We start from the raw sequence: 16,395 nt of genomic DNA on the forward strand, positions 1-16,395 counted from the left end.
GCAGCTCGGCAGCCTCACGCACGTGCCATGCCTGGCCCACGTCTTTAATTTGATGGTTCAGCGGTTTCTGAAAAGCTACCCACGCTTGTTAGACCTGCTCGGAAAGGTGCGCACATTTCCGCAAGTCCCACATGGACGCTGCCACCCTGCGCACCCTGCAACATCGTTTTCATCTGCCAGTGCACCGACTGCTGTGCGACGTGCCCACACGGTGGAACTCTACGCTCCACATGTTGGCCAGGCTCTATGAGCAGCGTAGAGCTATAGTGGAATACCAACTCCAACATGGGCGGCGCAGTGGGAGTCAGCCTCCTCAATTCTTTACAGAAGAGTGGGCCTGGTTGGCAGACATCTGCCAGGTCCTTGGAAACTTTGAGGAGTCTACCAAGATGGTGAGCGGCGATGCTGCAATCATTAGCGTCACCATTCCTCTGCTATGCCTCTTGAGAAGTTCCCTGCAAAGCATAAAGGCAGACGCTTTGCGCTCGGAAACAGAGGCGGGGGAAGACAGTATGTCGCTGGATAGTCAGAGCACCCTCCTGTCTATATCTCAGCGCGTTGAGGAGGAGGAGGAGCATGAGGAGGATGAGGAGGAGTGGGAAGAGACAGCTTGGCCCACTGCTGAGGGTACCCATGCTGCTTGCCTGTCATCCTTTCAGCGTGTATGGCCTGAGGAGGAGGAGGAGGAGGAGGATCCTGAAAGTGATCTTCCTAGTGAGGACAGCCATGTGTTGCGTACAGGTACCCTGGCACACATGGCTGACTTCATGTTAGGATGCCTTTCTCGTGACCCTCGCGTTACACGCATTCTGGCCACTATGGATTACTGGGTGTATACACTGCTCGACCCACGGTATAAGGAGAACCTTTCCACTCTCATACCCGAAGAGGAAAGGGGTTCGAGAGTGATGCTATACCACAGGACCCTGGCGGACAAACTGATGGTAAAATTCCCATCCGACAGCGCTAGTGGCCAAAGGCGCAGTTCCGAGGGCCAGGTAGCAGTGGAGGCGCAGAGATCAGGCAGCATGTACAGCACAGGCAGGGGAACACTCTCTAAGGCCTTCGACAGCTTTCTGGCTCCCCAGCAAGACTGTGTCACCGCTCCCCAGTCAAGGCTGAGTCGGCGGGAGCACTGTAAAAGGATGGTGAGGGAGTACATAGCCGATCACACGACCGTCCTCCGTGACGCCTCTGCCCCCTACAACTACTGGGTGTTGAAGCTGGACACGTGGCCTGAACTCGCGCTGTATGCCCTGGAGGTGCTTGCTTGTCCTGCGGCTAGCGTCTTGTCAGAGAGGGTGTTTAGTGCGGCTGGGGAATCATCACAGATAAGCGTACCCGCCTGTCAACCGACAGTGCCGACAGGCTTACACTCATCAAGATGAACAAAGCCTGGATTTCACCAGATTTCTCTTCTCCACCAGCGGACAGCAGCGATACCTAAACAATACGTAGGCTGCACCCGCGGATGGAAGGATTGTTCTCTATCACCATCAAAAACGTGGACCTTTTAGCTTCATCAATCTGTGTATAATATTCATCCTCCTCCTCCTGCTCCTCCTCCTGAAACCTGACGAAATCACGCCGAACAGGCAATTTTTCTTAGCCCCAGAAGGCTCAGTCATATAATTTTTGTAAACAATTTTTATACGTTTCAATGATCATTAAAGCGTTGAAACTTTCACCTGAACCAATTTTTTTTTTAACTGGGCTGCCTCCAGGCCTAGTTACAAATGAAGCCACATTAACTAAAGCGATTAATGGGTTTCACCTGCCCTCTTGGTTGGGCATGAGCAATTTTTCTGATGTACATTAGTACTGTTGGTACACCAATTTTTTGGGGCCCTCGCCTACAGTGTAATCCAATTAATTTTTTGCCCACCTGCATTAAAGCTGACGTTACATCAGCTGTGCTGGGCAATGCAATGGGATATATTTATGTACCGCCGGTGGCTTCCTGGCACCCACCCATGCTGTGGGTCCACAAGGAGTTGTAGCTGCATGTGTCCACTTCAAAAGAACCCCAGTGTGACTGGGGCATGCAGTGTGGGCCGAAGCCCACCTGCATTTAATCGGACGTTACCTCAGCTGTGATGGGCACTGCAATGGAATACATTTATGTACAGCCGGTGGGTTCCAGGGAGCCACCCATGCTGTGGGTGCACACGAAATTCCCATTGCGGAGTTGTACCTGCCTGTGACTATTTATAAAAAACCGCGGTCTGACTGGGGCATGCAGACACCTTGACAGAATGAATAGTGTGTGGCACATAGGTTCCCCATTGCTATGCCCACGTGTGCAGCTCCAGATAGAGGTGGCACAGGATTGGATTTCTCATTGCTTCTGTACAGCATTGTGGGCTATCGCCCCGCCCCTTTTAAAGAGGGTCGCTGCCTAGCCGTGCCAACCCTCTGCAGTGTGTGCCTGCGGTTCCTCCTCATGGCAGACGCACCTATAAATAGACATGAGGGTGGTGTGGCATGAGGGCAGCTGAAGGCTGCGCAGGGACAATTTGGTGTGCGCTGTTTACACTGGGTCGTGCAGGGGGGGGGGGGCAGCATGTAACCCAGGAGAAGTGGCAGCGGAGTGTCATGCAGGCAGTGATTGTGCTTTGTTGGAGGTAGTGTGGTGCTTAACTAAGGCATGCATTGCTAATGAGGGCTTTTCAGAAGTTAAAGTTGTTGGGAGGGGGGGGGGCACTCTTGCCACTATTGTGGCTTAATAGTGGGACCTGGGAACTTGAGATGCAGCCCAACATGTAGCCCCTCGCCTGCCCTATCCGTTGCTGTGTCGTTCCCATCACTTTCTTGAATTGCCTAGATTTTCACAAATGAAAACCTTAGCGAGCATCGGCGATATACAAAAATGCTCGGGTCGCCCATTGACTTCAATGGGGTTCGTTACTCGAAACGAACCCTCGAGCATTGCAATAATTTCGTCCCAAGTAACGAGCACCCGAGCATTTTGGTGCTCGCTCATCTCTATTTATAATCAAATTAGCAAAATGAAAAAGAAAGCACTATGGTTCACTAGAGAAGTTAGTAGTGTAGTAAAAGAAGTCTGCCTTATAAGAGGTTTAAAAAACTGGAAGTGTAGCTGACAGGGAATTGTATAAAATTATACAAAAGACACTCTTAAAAACCAACATACCATTGGACCCTTAAAAGCACAGCTTTACTGAAGGAAGATCATGTCAAAGTAATCACATTTATTTCTTTGACTATATCATAAAAGTGGTGGGTGAAGGTGTTGATGTGGATATCGCCTATCTGGATTTCAATACAGCCTTTAATATAGTTCCACATAAAGAACTTATAGATAAGTTACTGAAACTTTGGCTTAATCCTTTGATAGTCCACTGGATTCACAGTTGGTTAATTAATAGATATATCGGAATACAGACGAGTTACAAGTGGTGACCACAAGGGTCTGTCCTTTATCCTATTCTTTTTAAATCTTGTAAGTGACATAGGAGAAAGTTTAATACGTAAGATCTGTCTGTTTGCTGATGACACAAAAGTGTGTAATAGGGTTGATATTCCTGGTGGTGTTTTTAACATAAGAAAAGATTTAGCCTTTAGCAATGAAAACAGAAGTTCAATGTTTCCAAGTGTAAAATAATGCACTTAGGGCGAAGAAATCCTCACAATGAGTATTATATTGGTTGTTCGGTGTTACCCAGGACTTCAAAAGAGAAAGATTTAGTGGTTCTGATTTCAAACATCCTAAAAATGAGTCCACAGTGTGGTCAAGCAGCAAAGAAAGCAAGTAGGATTGCCGCCTGCTAGAGGTATAACCAGTAAAAAATGTAGATTGTGATCTCGCTGTATAGAGCTCTGGTGAGACCACATCTGGAATACTATGATCAGTTCTGGAGACCTCATCTACAGAAAGACATTGATAAAATAAAACAAGTCCAAAGACAAGCTACAAAAATGGTGGAAGATCTCAAGACCCAAACTTTTCAGTAAAGACAAAGATCTTAATTTGTATAGCTTGGAAGAATGAAGGGTGCAGGGGACATGATCGAAACTTTTAAAAATGTTAAAAAGATATAAATAAGGGTTTTTATAAGGAAACTAAAGACTAGAACACGGGGGCACAATCTGAGATCAGCTGGGGGAAAAATCAGAAGCAACGTCAGGAAATATTATTTTACTGAAAGAGGAGTGGATACTTGGAACAAACTTCCAGCAGACATGTGGTTAAGAAATTAACAATAAATAAATTCAAGCTGCCTAGGATATACCATATATCTGTCCTAAGAGAGAAATGCAAAGAAAACACTGTAAGGGCGGACCAGATGGACCATGCAGTCTGTTTCTGTGTCAATTTTGAATCTTCCTAAGCAGAAGCAGGACTTCAGGTAGGTAAGCCTTCTGCTGAGTTATTTTTTTGAACTGATCCACACAGCATTAGCATGTAAGATGCTGTGGACAACACCGCCAAGTGGTTATAATTGGCCAGGCAGCTGAGAAGGCCACTTAGTTACCAAGAGCGTGCACTTTGTAGTGAATTTAAGGGAACTGCTCAATGAGTGTGAAAGCATCCACTGACTTGATTTACTTACGGCAGCTATGATTTTTCCTAGTTGTATACTCTTTGTAATTATTGTGACTTTGCTTAAAAAAATGTAATTTGATTTAAATAAAATTAGCAACACTGCTTACACATATAATAAAATTGTCAATACAAACGAAATATATTTGCAAGTTGTTTTTTTATTTTAAGTATGTAATACATTTTTCATGTTTATTGAAGATACTGGACCCTTCTGAAGGAACCAACTCTGGAGGTTGAAGCCCCCCAGTCATTATATCTCTTGTATTCTCCAGGTTTCAGGTAATACTGATGACCTCTGTAGTTGGGTTCCTGATAGAAAACCCATTGACCATCAAGCACATTGCAGGAGTGAATGTCATTATAATGAAACTGCTCATAAACATGAGGGCAATCTTCAGTGAACTCCATCATCTGTCCTCGGAAGTTTTCTTTCTCATAAATCCTCATTCTAAATGGACCATGGTGCTTTATAAGAAAGATAAACAAAATACAAACAATTAACCATAAGCAATCTTATATATGGTATTGCTAAACCAAATAGTTCATACTCTTAATATACTCTGCACTAGTAATTTAAGACTATCAATGTTTCTTTAAATAAACTGAATAAAATCATCTAAATACATAAAAGTATTAATTTACATTTTCAGCACTTTTTTATGCATCAAAGGGCGCTTTTTAGAGATGAGCGAGTATAATCGCTAAAGGCAATTGCTCGAGCGAGCATTGCCTTTAGCGAGTATCTCCCCCGCTCGAGACTGCAGGTTCGGGTGCCGGCGCGTGGGAGCGGTGAGTAGCGGCAGTCAGCAGGAGGGAGCCGGGGGGGGGGGGGTGGGAGGGAGAGAGATCTCCCCTCCGTTCCGCCCCGCTCTCCCCCGCAGCTCCGTGCCCGCTGCCGGCACCTGAACCTGCAGTCTCGAGCGGGGAGATACTTACTAAAGGCAATGCTCGCTGGAGCAATTGCCTTTAGCGAGTATACTCGCTCATCTATAGTGCTTTTACACTGGTCAATTTTTGGTCCATTATAATATGCGTTAATCAACAAAGCATGTGAATTAATGCTTGTTCACTGCTGTTCACACAGGGCAGATGATCATCTGCATGGAGATGAACAATCGTTAACCCTTTCCAGTCCAATTTTGGATTCAGGGTTTCCTAAAAGGCTTTCTCTTTTTGATGTTATACAACGGTGCCATCTGCTGGCTAAAGCCAGTGTGTGTACGTCAAAGAGGCTCTGACAGCAGAGTAACTGGCAATAGATGGTAAGAATACCCTGTTGGACGTCTTTTGACATTGGAGCTGTACAAGTTTCAATCAGAATGTAGGAAGACGTCAGACAGTGGATTGGAAAGGGTTAATACGATTGTTCATCCCAATCAGCAATCATTGCTCAGCTCCACAGCTACCTGTTCACATGGAGAAATGTGCAGCTACCCAGCTAGAATGGATAAACTTAAAAAAGCCACAGCCAACCGACAAAAGTGCACTGCTGTCTTTTTTACATGGCGCAATGATCAGAAAAACGAACTTTGGGATTAATATCCATAACCGAACATCAGGCTGTTCAAAAGGCACTTAACACTATATTTATTTATATGTATATATAAGCTGTAATATAACATCATCTCTTCATTCAGTGGTTCTCATTATCCCCCCTCTTTGATATAAGATTTGAGAAAGAAGGTTTGTTATGGTAGCCTTGCTTGGAGAATGTAAGGCCAGTAGTTCATAACCTCAAGCTAGAGACATTGGTAGACATAACAAGACAATGAACCAAAAGCACATAAGTAAATCAATTAAAGAATGGTTGAAGGCATCCGTAATAAGCTGCTAAAGTAAAACGCAGGAATAGTCCAAAATTCCTATTCAGTATTGTGCAGATCTTATTTGGAAGAGGAAGTTGCTGTTAAAGAGGGGTCTACAGGTAATTAACCACTTAGTGACCTGCCTATATTATGCCTTAAAGACCAAGCAATTTTCATCATTGCATTGCAAGAGCCATAACTCGTTGACATAGCCGTATGAGAGCTTGTTTTTTGGGGATAAGTTGTATGTTTTTAAGGCACCACTCTGGGGTAAATATAATGTGTTGTATAAATTTTAATACATTATTTGGGGGGGAGATGGAAGAAACATCCAAAACTTCTGCCATTGTTTGGGGTTTTGTTTTCACAGCATTCACCATTCGGTAAAAATAACCTTTTTATCTGCATCAGCACAATTACGGTGATAGCAAGTTTAATTGGATTTTTTAAAATTACTATTGCACAATAAAAAAAACTTTTAAAATAAAAGCAATAAACTCTGCATCGCCATATTCTAAGACCCAAAGCATTTTTACATTTCTGACAGATCTTGTTTGTTGTGAGAAGAGTTGTAGTTTTTATTGGTAGTCCTTTGAGGTACATGGCATTTTTGGATTGTTTTTTATTACGTTTTCTGGGTGGCGAACAAAAAAAAAACATCACTGACATTATTTTTTAAACTTATTTTTACGGCGTTCACAGTGCAAGATAATAACAAAATATTTTTACTGCTTGGGTCATTACAAACACAGTAATATTTACTATGTGTTGCTTGTTTAAAAATTTTGGGGGTATTTTATCTATTTAAAAAGGGTTTTCTGTGCAGGACAAAATGCGTATTTTATTCTTTCAGATTAACTTTATTGAACTGTTCTTGACACAACTGCACCACACTACATTACTAATGTAGTGCATTTTACTATGTGTATGACATCAGTCTATTAGACTCTACAGGAGGCAGGACCTAAAAGGCTGAGTTACATGTCAGACATAGAGGCCTTTATCCAGCTTCCAGCTGCCATGAGAACCCATTGGTGCCTTGCAATCGCACTGCGGGGTGTCAATTGGTGACCGAAAGAGCCCCCTGACATCTCCTTACACTTTGCAGTTGCTATTGATTGTGACATTTCTCCATTCCTGGCTGTTAGAGCATGAGCCTGGCTGTTATCAGTCAGCCAAGCCACCACCACTGCAGAAATCCAAGGAATTCAAAAAAATTTACCTAATTTTTATTGCAACTGTACATGCCTCTATAAACTAATAGCCACAATACTCACAAATACAATTGTAGGCATATGCCCCACCGTACAGAGTACCAACCATATGCCCACCATGCAAAGTGTTATCCACATGATACACTAATTTCAAAGTAACTGCTACATGCCCCACATACAGTAAGTGCCTGACACCTACTCTATAATATACATAGTCTTATGCCATCTGACATAGACTGCACATAATACCTTGAGTTAGCTGTCTTAATGTAGTAATAGCATTTAAAAATATATCTACTTCAGATACTCACTTGAGGAGTCAGGTGACAAGACCTAATAGAATCATTGAAACCCATCCATTGCTGAGAATCAGGGTACTCTCCTCTTCTTAGATAATATTGGCTTCCCCTGTAGTTGGGATGCTCATACAGTATCCAGTTTCCACTGTCTACTCGAATGGAGTTGCAGCGATTAAAATAAGAGGTCATATCAGGGCAGTCAGAGCTGCATTCATAGGAGCGGCCCTGGAAGTTCTTGTCCTCATAGAAGATGATCTGTTGATAAAAATGTTTACCATTTCATGAAAATTGTTTTTTTTGCGATATAATGAAGCAGGTTCTTAAAACATTAAGCTTTCAAGGAAATGTATCATTCAGTGGAAAAGTGAAAGAGAGGGGTTTGGAACCGTGTTACCCAGTAGAGCAAAATGTAATGGTTCTCAGTAAGAGAAATCAAGTAATCTACTAGATATGATACCTTTTACTGGCTAACAAAAATACATGATATTATAGCGAGCTTTTGGATCTGAGGAAGAACCCTGAGTGGTTCAAAAGCTTGCTGTGACATCATGTATTTTTGTTAGCTATTAAAAGGTATCATATCTACAAGATTACTTGGTTTCTCTTACTGAGAACGATCACATTACATTGAGTGGAAACACTTTAAGGCCACTTTCAGACGTCGTATATTTGATGCCGGCTTTCCACAATGGTGCAGATTTGTCTTCGTGTTTAAGGCCTCCTTCCCACGAACGGATTTCCGCCGCGTAATTCGCGGCGAAAATCCGCTGCGTTGCCCGCAGCTATTAGGTTCTATTGAACCTAATAGCACAATGCTCACGATGCGTAATTCCACCGCGGAATTACGCACCGCGATTTCTCCCGTCCTCACCCGCAGCATGCTCTATTTTCTGCGGGTGAGGACGGGCTGTACGCACTGACGGCTTCCATTGCAGTCAATGGAAGCCGTCCATTCACGCTATCTCCCGCTGTAACCAGCGGGAGATAGCGTGAAAAAACGCTTTCCCGCCCACCGCCGAGCGTCATATGACGCCAAATGACGCGGTCCGGCCGCGTCACGTGACACGGCCGGCCATGCACGTGACACGGCTGGTGACGCGAGGGCGGTGGGCGGTGACGGGCGGTGACGCGCGGCGGTGGGCGGGGAAGCGATTTCACGCTATCTCCCGCAGGTAAGTATAGGGGCTCTGGGGGGCGCCGTGACGGGCTTCACAGCGGAATATTACGCTGCGGAGCCCGTCACGCTCGTGGGAAGGAGGCCTAATTGTGGATCTACTGCTTTTATTTTAAGGGTTTAATTCTGCTGCATAAATAGACATGCTTCGGATTGTAAATGTGCAGCATTTTTCAAAAATTGCTGCACCATGTGAAGAACTCTGAAGTCTCCTCCGCATAGCTTGTACTGTAACGGCTGTAGAATTTTCCTAGCAAAATCCACTGTGGAAATTTTACAGCATTTACAGCCTGTGTGGAGGCACCCATAGTATACATTCACACAAAGCGGAAAGGGTGTGGATTTTCTACAGTAGAAAATCCCTACCAAAATCTGCATCAAAAACCATATCACAATCTGGTGCATTAGTGCAAATTCTATGCATTTTTTTTACCTTGGATCCACATAAGGCTGTATTTACAGGATTGAAAAACTCAAGCAAGTTCTGTCCGATGTGATATGGACAAAACTCAAGCAGGGTAAAAACGCATTAGTATCAATGCGCTCATATACGTAGCTGATTTTTCTCTCAGACCAAGAGTCTGAGATACAAAAATCTCAGCATGTCCTATTTTTGGGTGGTTATTTGTCAAGAATCGACCATTATTTCCTACGGGAGAGTGAAAACATCACACTTGCATGCCATGGATTTTCATGCAAGTGTGATGCGTTTTTTCCCATTTTAGCTATTGGAAGCATACGATTTTTTCTCATGTACAGCGATGCATTTTTAACGCCAAAACATAAGTAATCGCAGTTAAACCGCACTCGCCTGTGTAAATACAGCCTTAGGATGCTTTTACATTTAGAGATCTTACAGTTTTTCTATGACTAGGGACTACAGAGAGATTAACTGTACACAAAAATGTACGATCAGAATAGGAAATAATTTAAAATATAAAGTGCAGATATGTAAAAGTGATTTCACTCAATAGGAGAACTAGCACTAAAGCAAACACAAGCTTAAATAAATACATTTCACAGTACCTTTCCCATTTTTGCAGATGTTTGGTTTAAGAGCTTGATGCTGCCTAATAAAATGCACTCTGTACTTTATATACACCTTCCACTGCTGATGCCTGCATACATTGAGTCTTATGTCAACAGTTTTTGTGTTTAGTAAGGCAAATATATGGCCCGCTCATTTATTGTGCTTTAGACTATTCTTTGATTGCAGGAGACTATTGTCTGTATTTGCTTACTAACAATTCCATATTGAAAGGTATACAATGAATAAAAACAAAAACTGCCTGTGTTCTCTTTTACTGGATTCTCTGTTGGAGTTATCCAGCTATCATTTTATTTTGGTACAACACATTAAATTTTACACAATCTTTCATTGTTTTTTTTTGTTTATTTATAATATTATCAAGCCTCACACTGGTGCTTATAACATTGAATGCAAACAACAGGGACCTTCCACTATCTAGTAGAATTTTCTATCATATGCAGATTTTCAGGATTACATGGTGGCTTCTTTTACAATATGTATTTATTGTTGAGGTACAGTGCTATGTAAATCTATAAAACCATGCATTACGTTACAGGGGTCAGCTACAATTTACTTTGTCTTGTGATCAGAGGGTGGCAAAGAGTATATCCAGATCCTAGATAGTCATCCGACAAGTTCCGTGTGCATCATACCAAATGCTCAGAAGTCTCAGCCCCATATTAAAACTTTGTCTCCACTTACACTTTCAATCTATTACAAGACCCCAGGGAAAACAGGGTATAATAGACATGTCCTCATTTGCCTGATGCAATACAACCCAAATTATGATATCCCTTTACTAAAAGTTATAATCTTTAATTTTATGCATTAAAAAAGTGGTATTTAAAAACCCAGTATCTTCCACATGCTGTTCTAACAGATATTAGCTATATCCCATATTTCGTAGATGGCTAGGTATATAAAGAAGGCAAAATCCAATCTATTATTGTGTATTAGCAGTAATTTTGGATTTTACTGAAATAAAAAATCAACAAACAGCCCCCCCTCCCAAATATGTTTCACCACGTAAGTGGTGTCATCAGGGGTTTGGCGCTAAATGGCAGTCCAATGGGGGGTGGAGAATTATTTATGGCCTCTGATGATCTCATTGGTGTGCATCCTCTAATCAAATCCCATTTTGCAATGAACAATAAGCACCGATATAACTTGTGAGGAACAACCAATTCTATGTAATATTGAGTTCACCTTATAGCCACTTGTGACATCATCAATCTGCATCTTCCAATCCGGTCAAGTTTCTGAGCGAACTAATAAGGATCAATATAACTTGTGAGGAATAGTCAATTATGAGTTCACCCTATAGCCTTTGGTGGCATCATTAACCTGAATCTTCTAATCAGATTAGGTTTCTCAGTGAACCAATAAAACCCGATGTAACTTGTGAGGAACAGACAATCACACATAGTATCACGTTCACCCTATAACCTCTGGTGATATCAATACTTTGCATACTCCAATCAGTTCAAGTTTCTCAATGAACAGATGAAGAGCGATGTAAGTTGTGAGGAATAGCCAATCACACATAGTATTGAGTCCACCCTATTGCAAAGATAACGTAATCACTCACCAACACTGTTGTACCTGCTAATCGCCAATTAAAAATGTCAATGCTGGCGCAAGCATAAAGTGCCACCAGTGCCCGCCTGGGGTCATCAAGATATATCCCCATCTCACATGTCACCAGGAAAAATGTAAATCACACATGTTTCATTACCACAGCAACCAGGACACTGCTATGACAGAACCAGATCCATTTAGATTATACACTCAAGTCAGATCAATGCGACAGCCAGGAGAGGGGCAAGCAAAGCACATGTCTTGTTACTATGGTTATCAAGATGTTGCCATCACAGCATCCAATAAATAAGTAGCAATGTATGTGAAGAGAGCAAGACAATATGCACATTATACCCTGTTTCCCTGAAAATAAGACCTAGCCTCAAAATAAGCCCTACCCAGAATTTGGGGGATTTTCGGGGAGGCTTGAAATATAAGCCATACCCCGAAAATAAGTCTTAGCTGCATTACATATGAAAAATACATTTCCTATCAGACTCGGTCCAGGTCCCTCCTGCTGCTCTCCTGAGCTCCGATGTGCTTCTTGCAGTCTTTGGCCACCCACGAAGATCACTTCCTGGTTACGGGATTCATAAATCCCACCTCCAGGAAGTGATGGCTCTGATTGGTCCATCGAGCACTGCTCAGCTAATCGATGCAGCGCTCGATGAACCAATGCAATGGCTATGATTGGTTCATCGAGTGCTGCATTGATTGGCTGAGCAGCGATCGAAGAACCAATCACAGCCATTGCGTTGAGGAGGCGGGATTTATGAATTGGCCAAGCAATGCCATGGCTCAGCCAATTCATAAATCCCACCTCCACAACGGTTAGGTAAATATAATAAGACATTCCCTGAAAATAAGCCCTAGCCCCATTTTTGGGGCAAAAGTAAATATTAGACAGTGTCTTCTTTTCGGGGAGACGCGATAGTCCCAGAGACAAGTAAATTCACAGCTTACAAAAGAGAAACAGTATCTTCCATTACATGCAAGTAAGAAACTATGATCTTTGAAATGGGGGTGATGACGACACCAATGATGTATGATTAATATTGGCCAATGGCTTCACTAACACTGTTTTGGCATTGTTAAAGATTCATGTAAATACCTTGGAATAATGAAAGCAGTAATAGTAAATAAAGAGAGCCAAAACATAACATGGTATCCACATGTGAACACATATAAACAGCATCAAATTTATGTCAATATCTATGAACCCGATGATAGTACATATAAACTGCCAAACCATTATAACAATGGTATTCAAATGCTAATACTATATGTATGTATTAACATGAGCATCAAATTAGTAACCATATTATATTTGATATTAGAATATATATAGGTGATATCAGTATATATATATATAGGTGTAACTATAGGTGTCTCAGGGATCACACTTACAACCTGGGCCTTAATCAAGGGGGGGTCAAGAGCCCCCTCCCCTCACCACAGTAACACTGTGTGCACCATACTCAGCAGCTTCCTTTACCCACTCCATATACATGTCACTCTGATATCTCTGCACTCCTCTTGTTCTGTTTGAGTAGAGCAGACAGAAATAGATGAGTGCAGTCAGAGGCCTAACTTGTAGCTCCTGAGCCCCAATGCACAACCTGTAGCAGGGCCCCCACATAAAATGCTTTATTCATAGTACTGGGTTCCCTATATGGAGAAGAGAGGACTTAAGGGGCCCCCCAAGGCTCCTGGGCCCGGGTGCAACCGCATCCCCTATAGTTAGGCCCCTGAGTGCAGATATCTCCCTGCCAACAGCGCACGGAGAAGGGAAGAACCTGCAGAATATAGTACAAGGAGGGAGGGGCAACTGAGGAAGCTGGATGCAGCTTGTAGGATGACAGCCTAAGGCCGGTCTCACACGACTGGATTTGAATTGCGGATTCCACGATCGGCATCCACATGGACTTTCCACAGTAAAACGCGAGCATTGAAAGGCATGCATTTTCGCTTTTTCCTTCACACTCGTACATACGAATTGCGTATTTTGCGAGTGGAAGAAAAATCGCAGCATGCTTAAACTTTGCTGCAGAATCCGCACAGATACCCTCCATTGATGTCAGTGGAGTCGTCCAACCTGTCTATTTTGTATGGGCTGCGGGTACCTGCATCATCACTAAGTGACAGCGTAGGAAATAGACACAAAAATAAAAGCTGGTAGTGTGCATGACCAGCTGCAAGCCTCCGCGGTCATCTTCAATACAGGTTAGTGCCATACATAGGGTCACTGGCCAGGCTCACAGCTGGAATCCGCTATGGGCCTCCTGCATGCAGAATCCGACATGGTCGTGTGAGCCCGGTCTAAGGCTCAGTGCTGCGCTCCTCATTTACCAGCTGTCCCTCTGTCCAGTTCACAGTGCACAGGTAGCAGAATTGAAAAGACATTGGGGCCCGGGTCTCCAGGAGGGTCCACAAAAAGGGCTATTCAGTATTGAAGCTGCCAAGAGCCTGCCAGTATACCTATCAGAGGGACAACACTAGATGCAGGTTAGTAAATATATTTTTCTGTATGGTATATAAAAATATTTGTTTGAATTCTATGTATATAAATGCAAAAGTGTCCCTATGTATAAGTGTAAGTGTGTGTGTCAGCACGCATACAGTATGTATATGAAGGTGTGCATATGTGTGTGTAGATGTGCGTCAGTGGGTACATGTCTAAGTGTGCATCTCTGTGTGTACATGTATGTGTAAGGGTGCGGGCAGACGAGCGTAGGCGTATTTACGTTCGCACGAGCGCAACGTATAATCGCCCGAGCGATCGTTTTTCACCGATCACGACCAGAGCTAGAAAGCGTATTTTCGTTTGTTCCTACTTTGCAAACGGTCTTTTCAGCGATCGAATATGCGTTGGCGCGTATTTCGGTCGCATATGTTCCGTTTTTTTTCGAATTGCCGTTTTTACGCGCCGTAAAATTGCCCATGTGAACGAATACATTCGAAACCATTACCTCAGATGGTCACGTATATACGTTTGGTCGCAAAAACGCGCCGTTTATGCGCTCGTCTGCCCGCACCCTAAGTATGCATCTGTGTATATAGGGGTAGTGTCACACCAGCGTTTTTTTGTGCTCTGAAAAATCCTGCTTTTAAAACGCAGAGAATAGAACCTATTGATTTCTTTTTTGTTTTTGTATGTGCGGTTTTGCGAGTGCAAAAAAATAGGTTCCTTTCTAGTTTGTGTGTACTTGCCACAGAGGCCCATTGAGGTCATATGTATGAGCGGGTATGCGCAAAATGCTGCACAACCCCGCACCCACCGACACCTCGTTTGGCTTAATAGCCATTTAAATCAGGGCGGGGTGATTTCCTTGCCCATATGAAATAGCGCTGCCTGCACAAATATGCATAGTATTGTGTGCAGGCACGTGCACACAGTACACTCATTCTCTGTGCAAAAACGTTGCGAAGGAGTGAGGGTATTTTGCAATACGCTTGGGTGATGCCACCCTAAAATCGTGTGTGTGTGTATATAGGCGTACTATTGTGTGTGTTTACCTAAGAAAGTTCTGCTGTATCTGTATGTGAATATGTACCGCTGTGTGAGTGCATGTCGGTAAAACTATATGACTGTTAATAGTGTAGTTTTAGAGGGCGCAAATTGGGACCAAGGCCCCATTGCCAGATTGTTGGAGCTGCTTGGAACACCCAGGGGTGCTGTAGTTACCGTAAGTTTCTGTCGCGCCACTCACAATCGCATGATCGTGTTATCAGAACTCGACTCCTCCCTTATGTCTTGTGCTCTGTACAGTATGGCTGAGTGCTGGAGACACAGGAGGAGTCAACTGTCGGGCTCTGATGCTGCAGGATATTGTGTCTGAGCAGAGCGGCTTGACAGGAACTTGTGGAGACTACAGCCTCACTGGCTCCAGGGGGGCAACATTTAAAGGCCTTTTATGCAGGCCAATTGTTAGTTGCTGTAGCGTCCGAGAGTCATCCCAGCAATAATTGCCTCTGTGCAATGGGCCCTAACTGTAAGGGTGCATTTACATGGGCAAGTGCAATATCGGTCCGAGTAACTCAGGGACAAGGGGAGTATAGGGTATTTTATTATTTTAATACTATTTCTATGGGGTTGGGCAACTTCTGACACCATTCCCTGCTTGCATTTGTTATTGCTTGCATAAAACAAGCAGTACATCTGCAAGCATGCACAGATAAAACACTGCAAACTTTAGGATGCATATTACGATAAGGACATATGAGCCCCGGGCCCGGCCTTATAAGACTCCCTGACTTACTCTGCCTTTCTCAGCTATGTCCAGAGAGTCCAGTGGAGAGGACAGCAGTGTGAAGCAGCGTATCATCTAATACACTGGAGACTCTGCAGTATGAGTTAAGGAAGTTGTATAAATACACATAGAGGCTTATGTCCATGGGCATATGTATAAAACGCCGCTAGTCTCCTGTGACGTTTTACACATACACAGCTCATATGTTCTGCCGACAGAGAGCCAGGAGAGAATGCGTATGGGCTGAGTATGAACTGCGCATGTCTGGAAATCTGACGTCACGGACATGCGCAGTGTGATTTTTTTTTTTCCTATGCATATCGAAATGCTGCCCTCATGTAATGCCTGTGTAATGTTGTAGTGGCCCAGTACTACGGGGGCCCTCCTAAAAATTGTGTAGGCTCAATGTTGTGTTGTCAGTGTCTTTTGTGTTGTGTGAGTGGAGTGCATTGCATAACATGCAGCACTGGATGGGTTA

General features: G+C 43.3%; 1 protein-coding gene across 1 annotated transcript; it reads right to left on the reverse strand.

Annotated features, from left to right (window-relative positions):
• Positions 1–4,756: 4,756 nt before the first annotated feature.
• Positions 4,757–10,094, reverse strand: LOC136577550 (gamma-crystallin-3-like). Its single transcript, XM_066577466.1, has 3 exons — positions 10,086–10,094; positions 7,898–8,140; positions 4,757–5,032 (listed from the first exon to the last, which is right to left on the reverse strand). The coding sequence occupies exons 1-3, from the start codon at positions 10,092–10,094 to the stop codon at positions 4,757–4,759; spliced, it is 528 nt and encodes a 175-aa protein (XP_066433563.1).
• Positions 10,095–16,395: the final 6,301 nt, after the last annotated feature.

The sequence above is a fragment of the Eleutherodactylus coqui genome, chromosome 8 (genome assembly GCF_035609145.1).
Source record: "Eleutherodactylus coqui strain aEleCoq1 chromosome 8, aEleCoq1.hap1, whole genome shotgun sequence".
Classification (NCBI taxonomy): Eukaryota; Metazoa; Chordata; class Amphibia; order Anura; family Eleutherodactylidae; genus Eleutherodactylus; species Eleutherodactylus coqui.

Excerpts from the sequence above, each read along its gene's own strand:
- LOC136577550 (XM_066577466.1), bottom strand. Across the intron at positions 5,033-7,897 it reads CTTGTCACCTGACTCCTCAA|CACCATGGTCCATTTAGAAT; the intron begins GTGAGTATCTGA and ends TTTCTTATAAAG.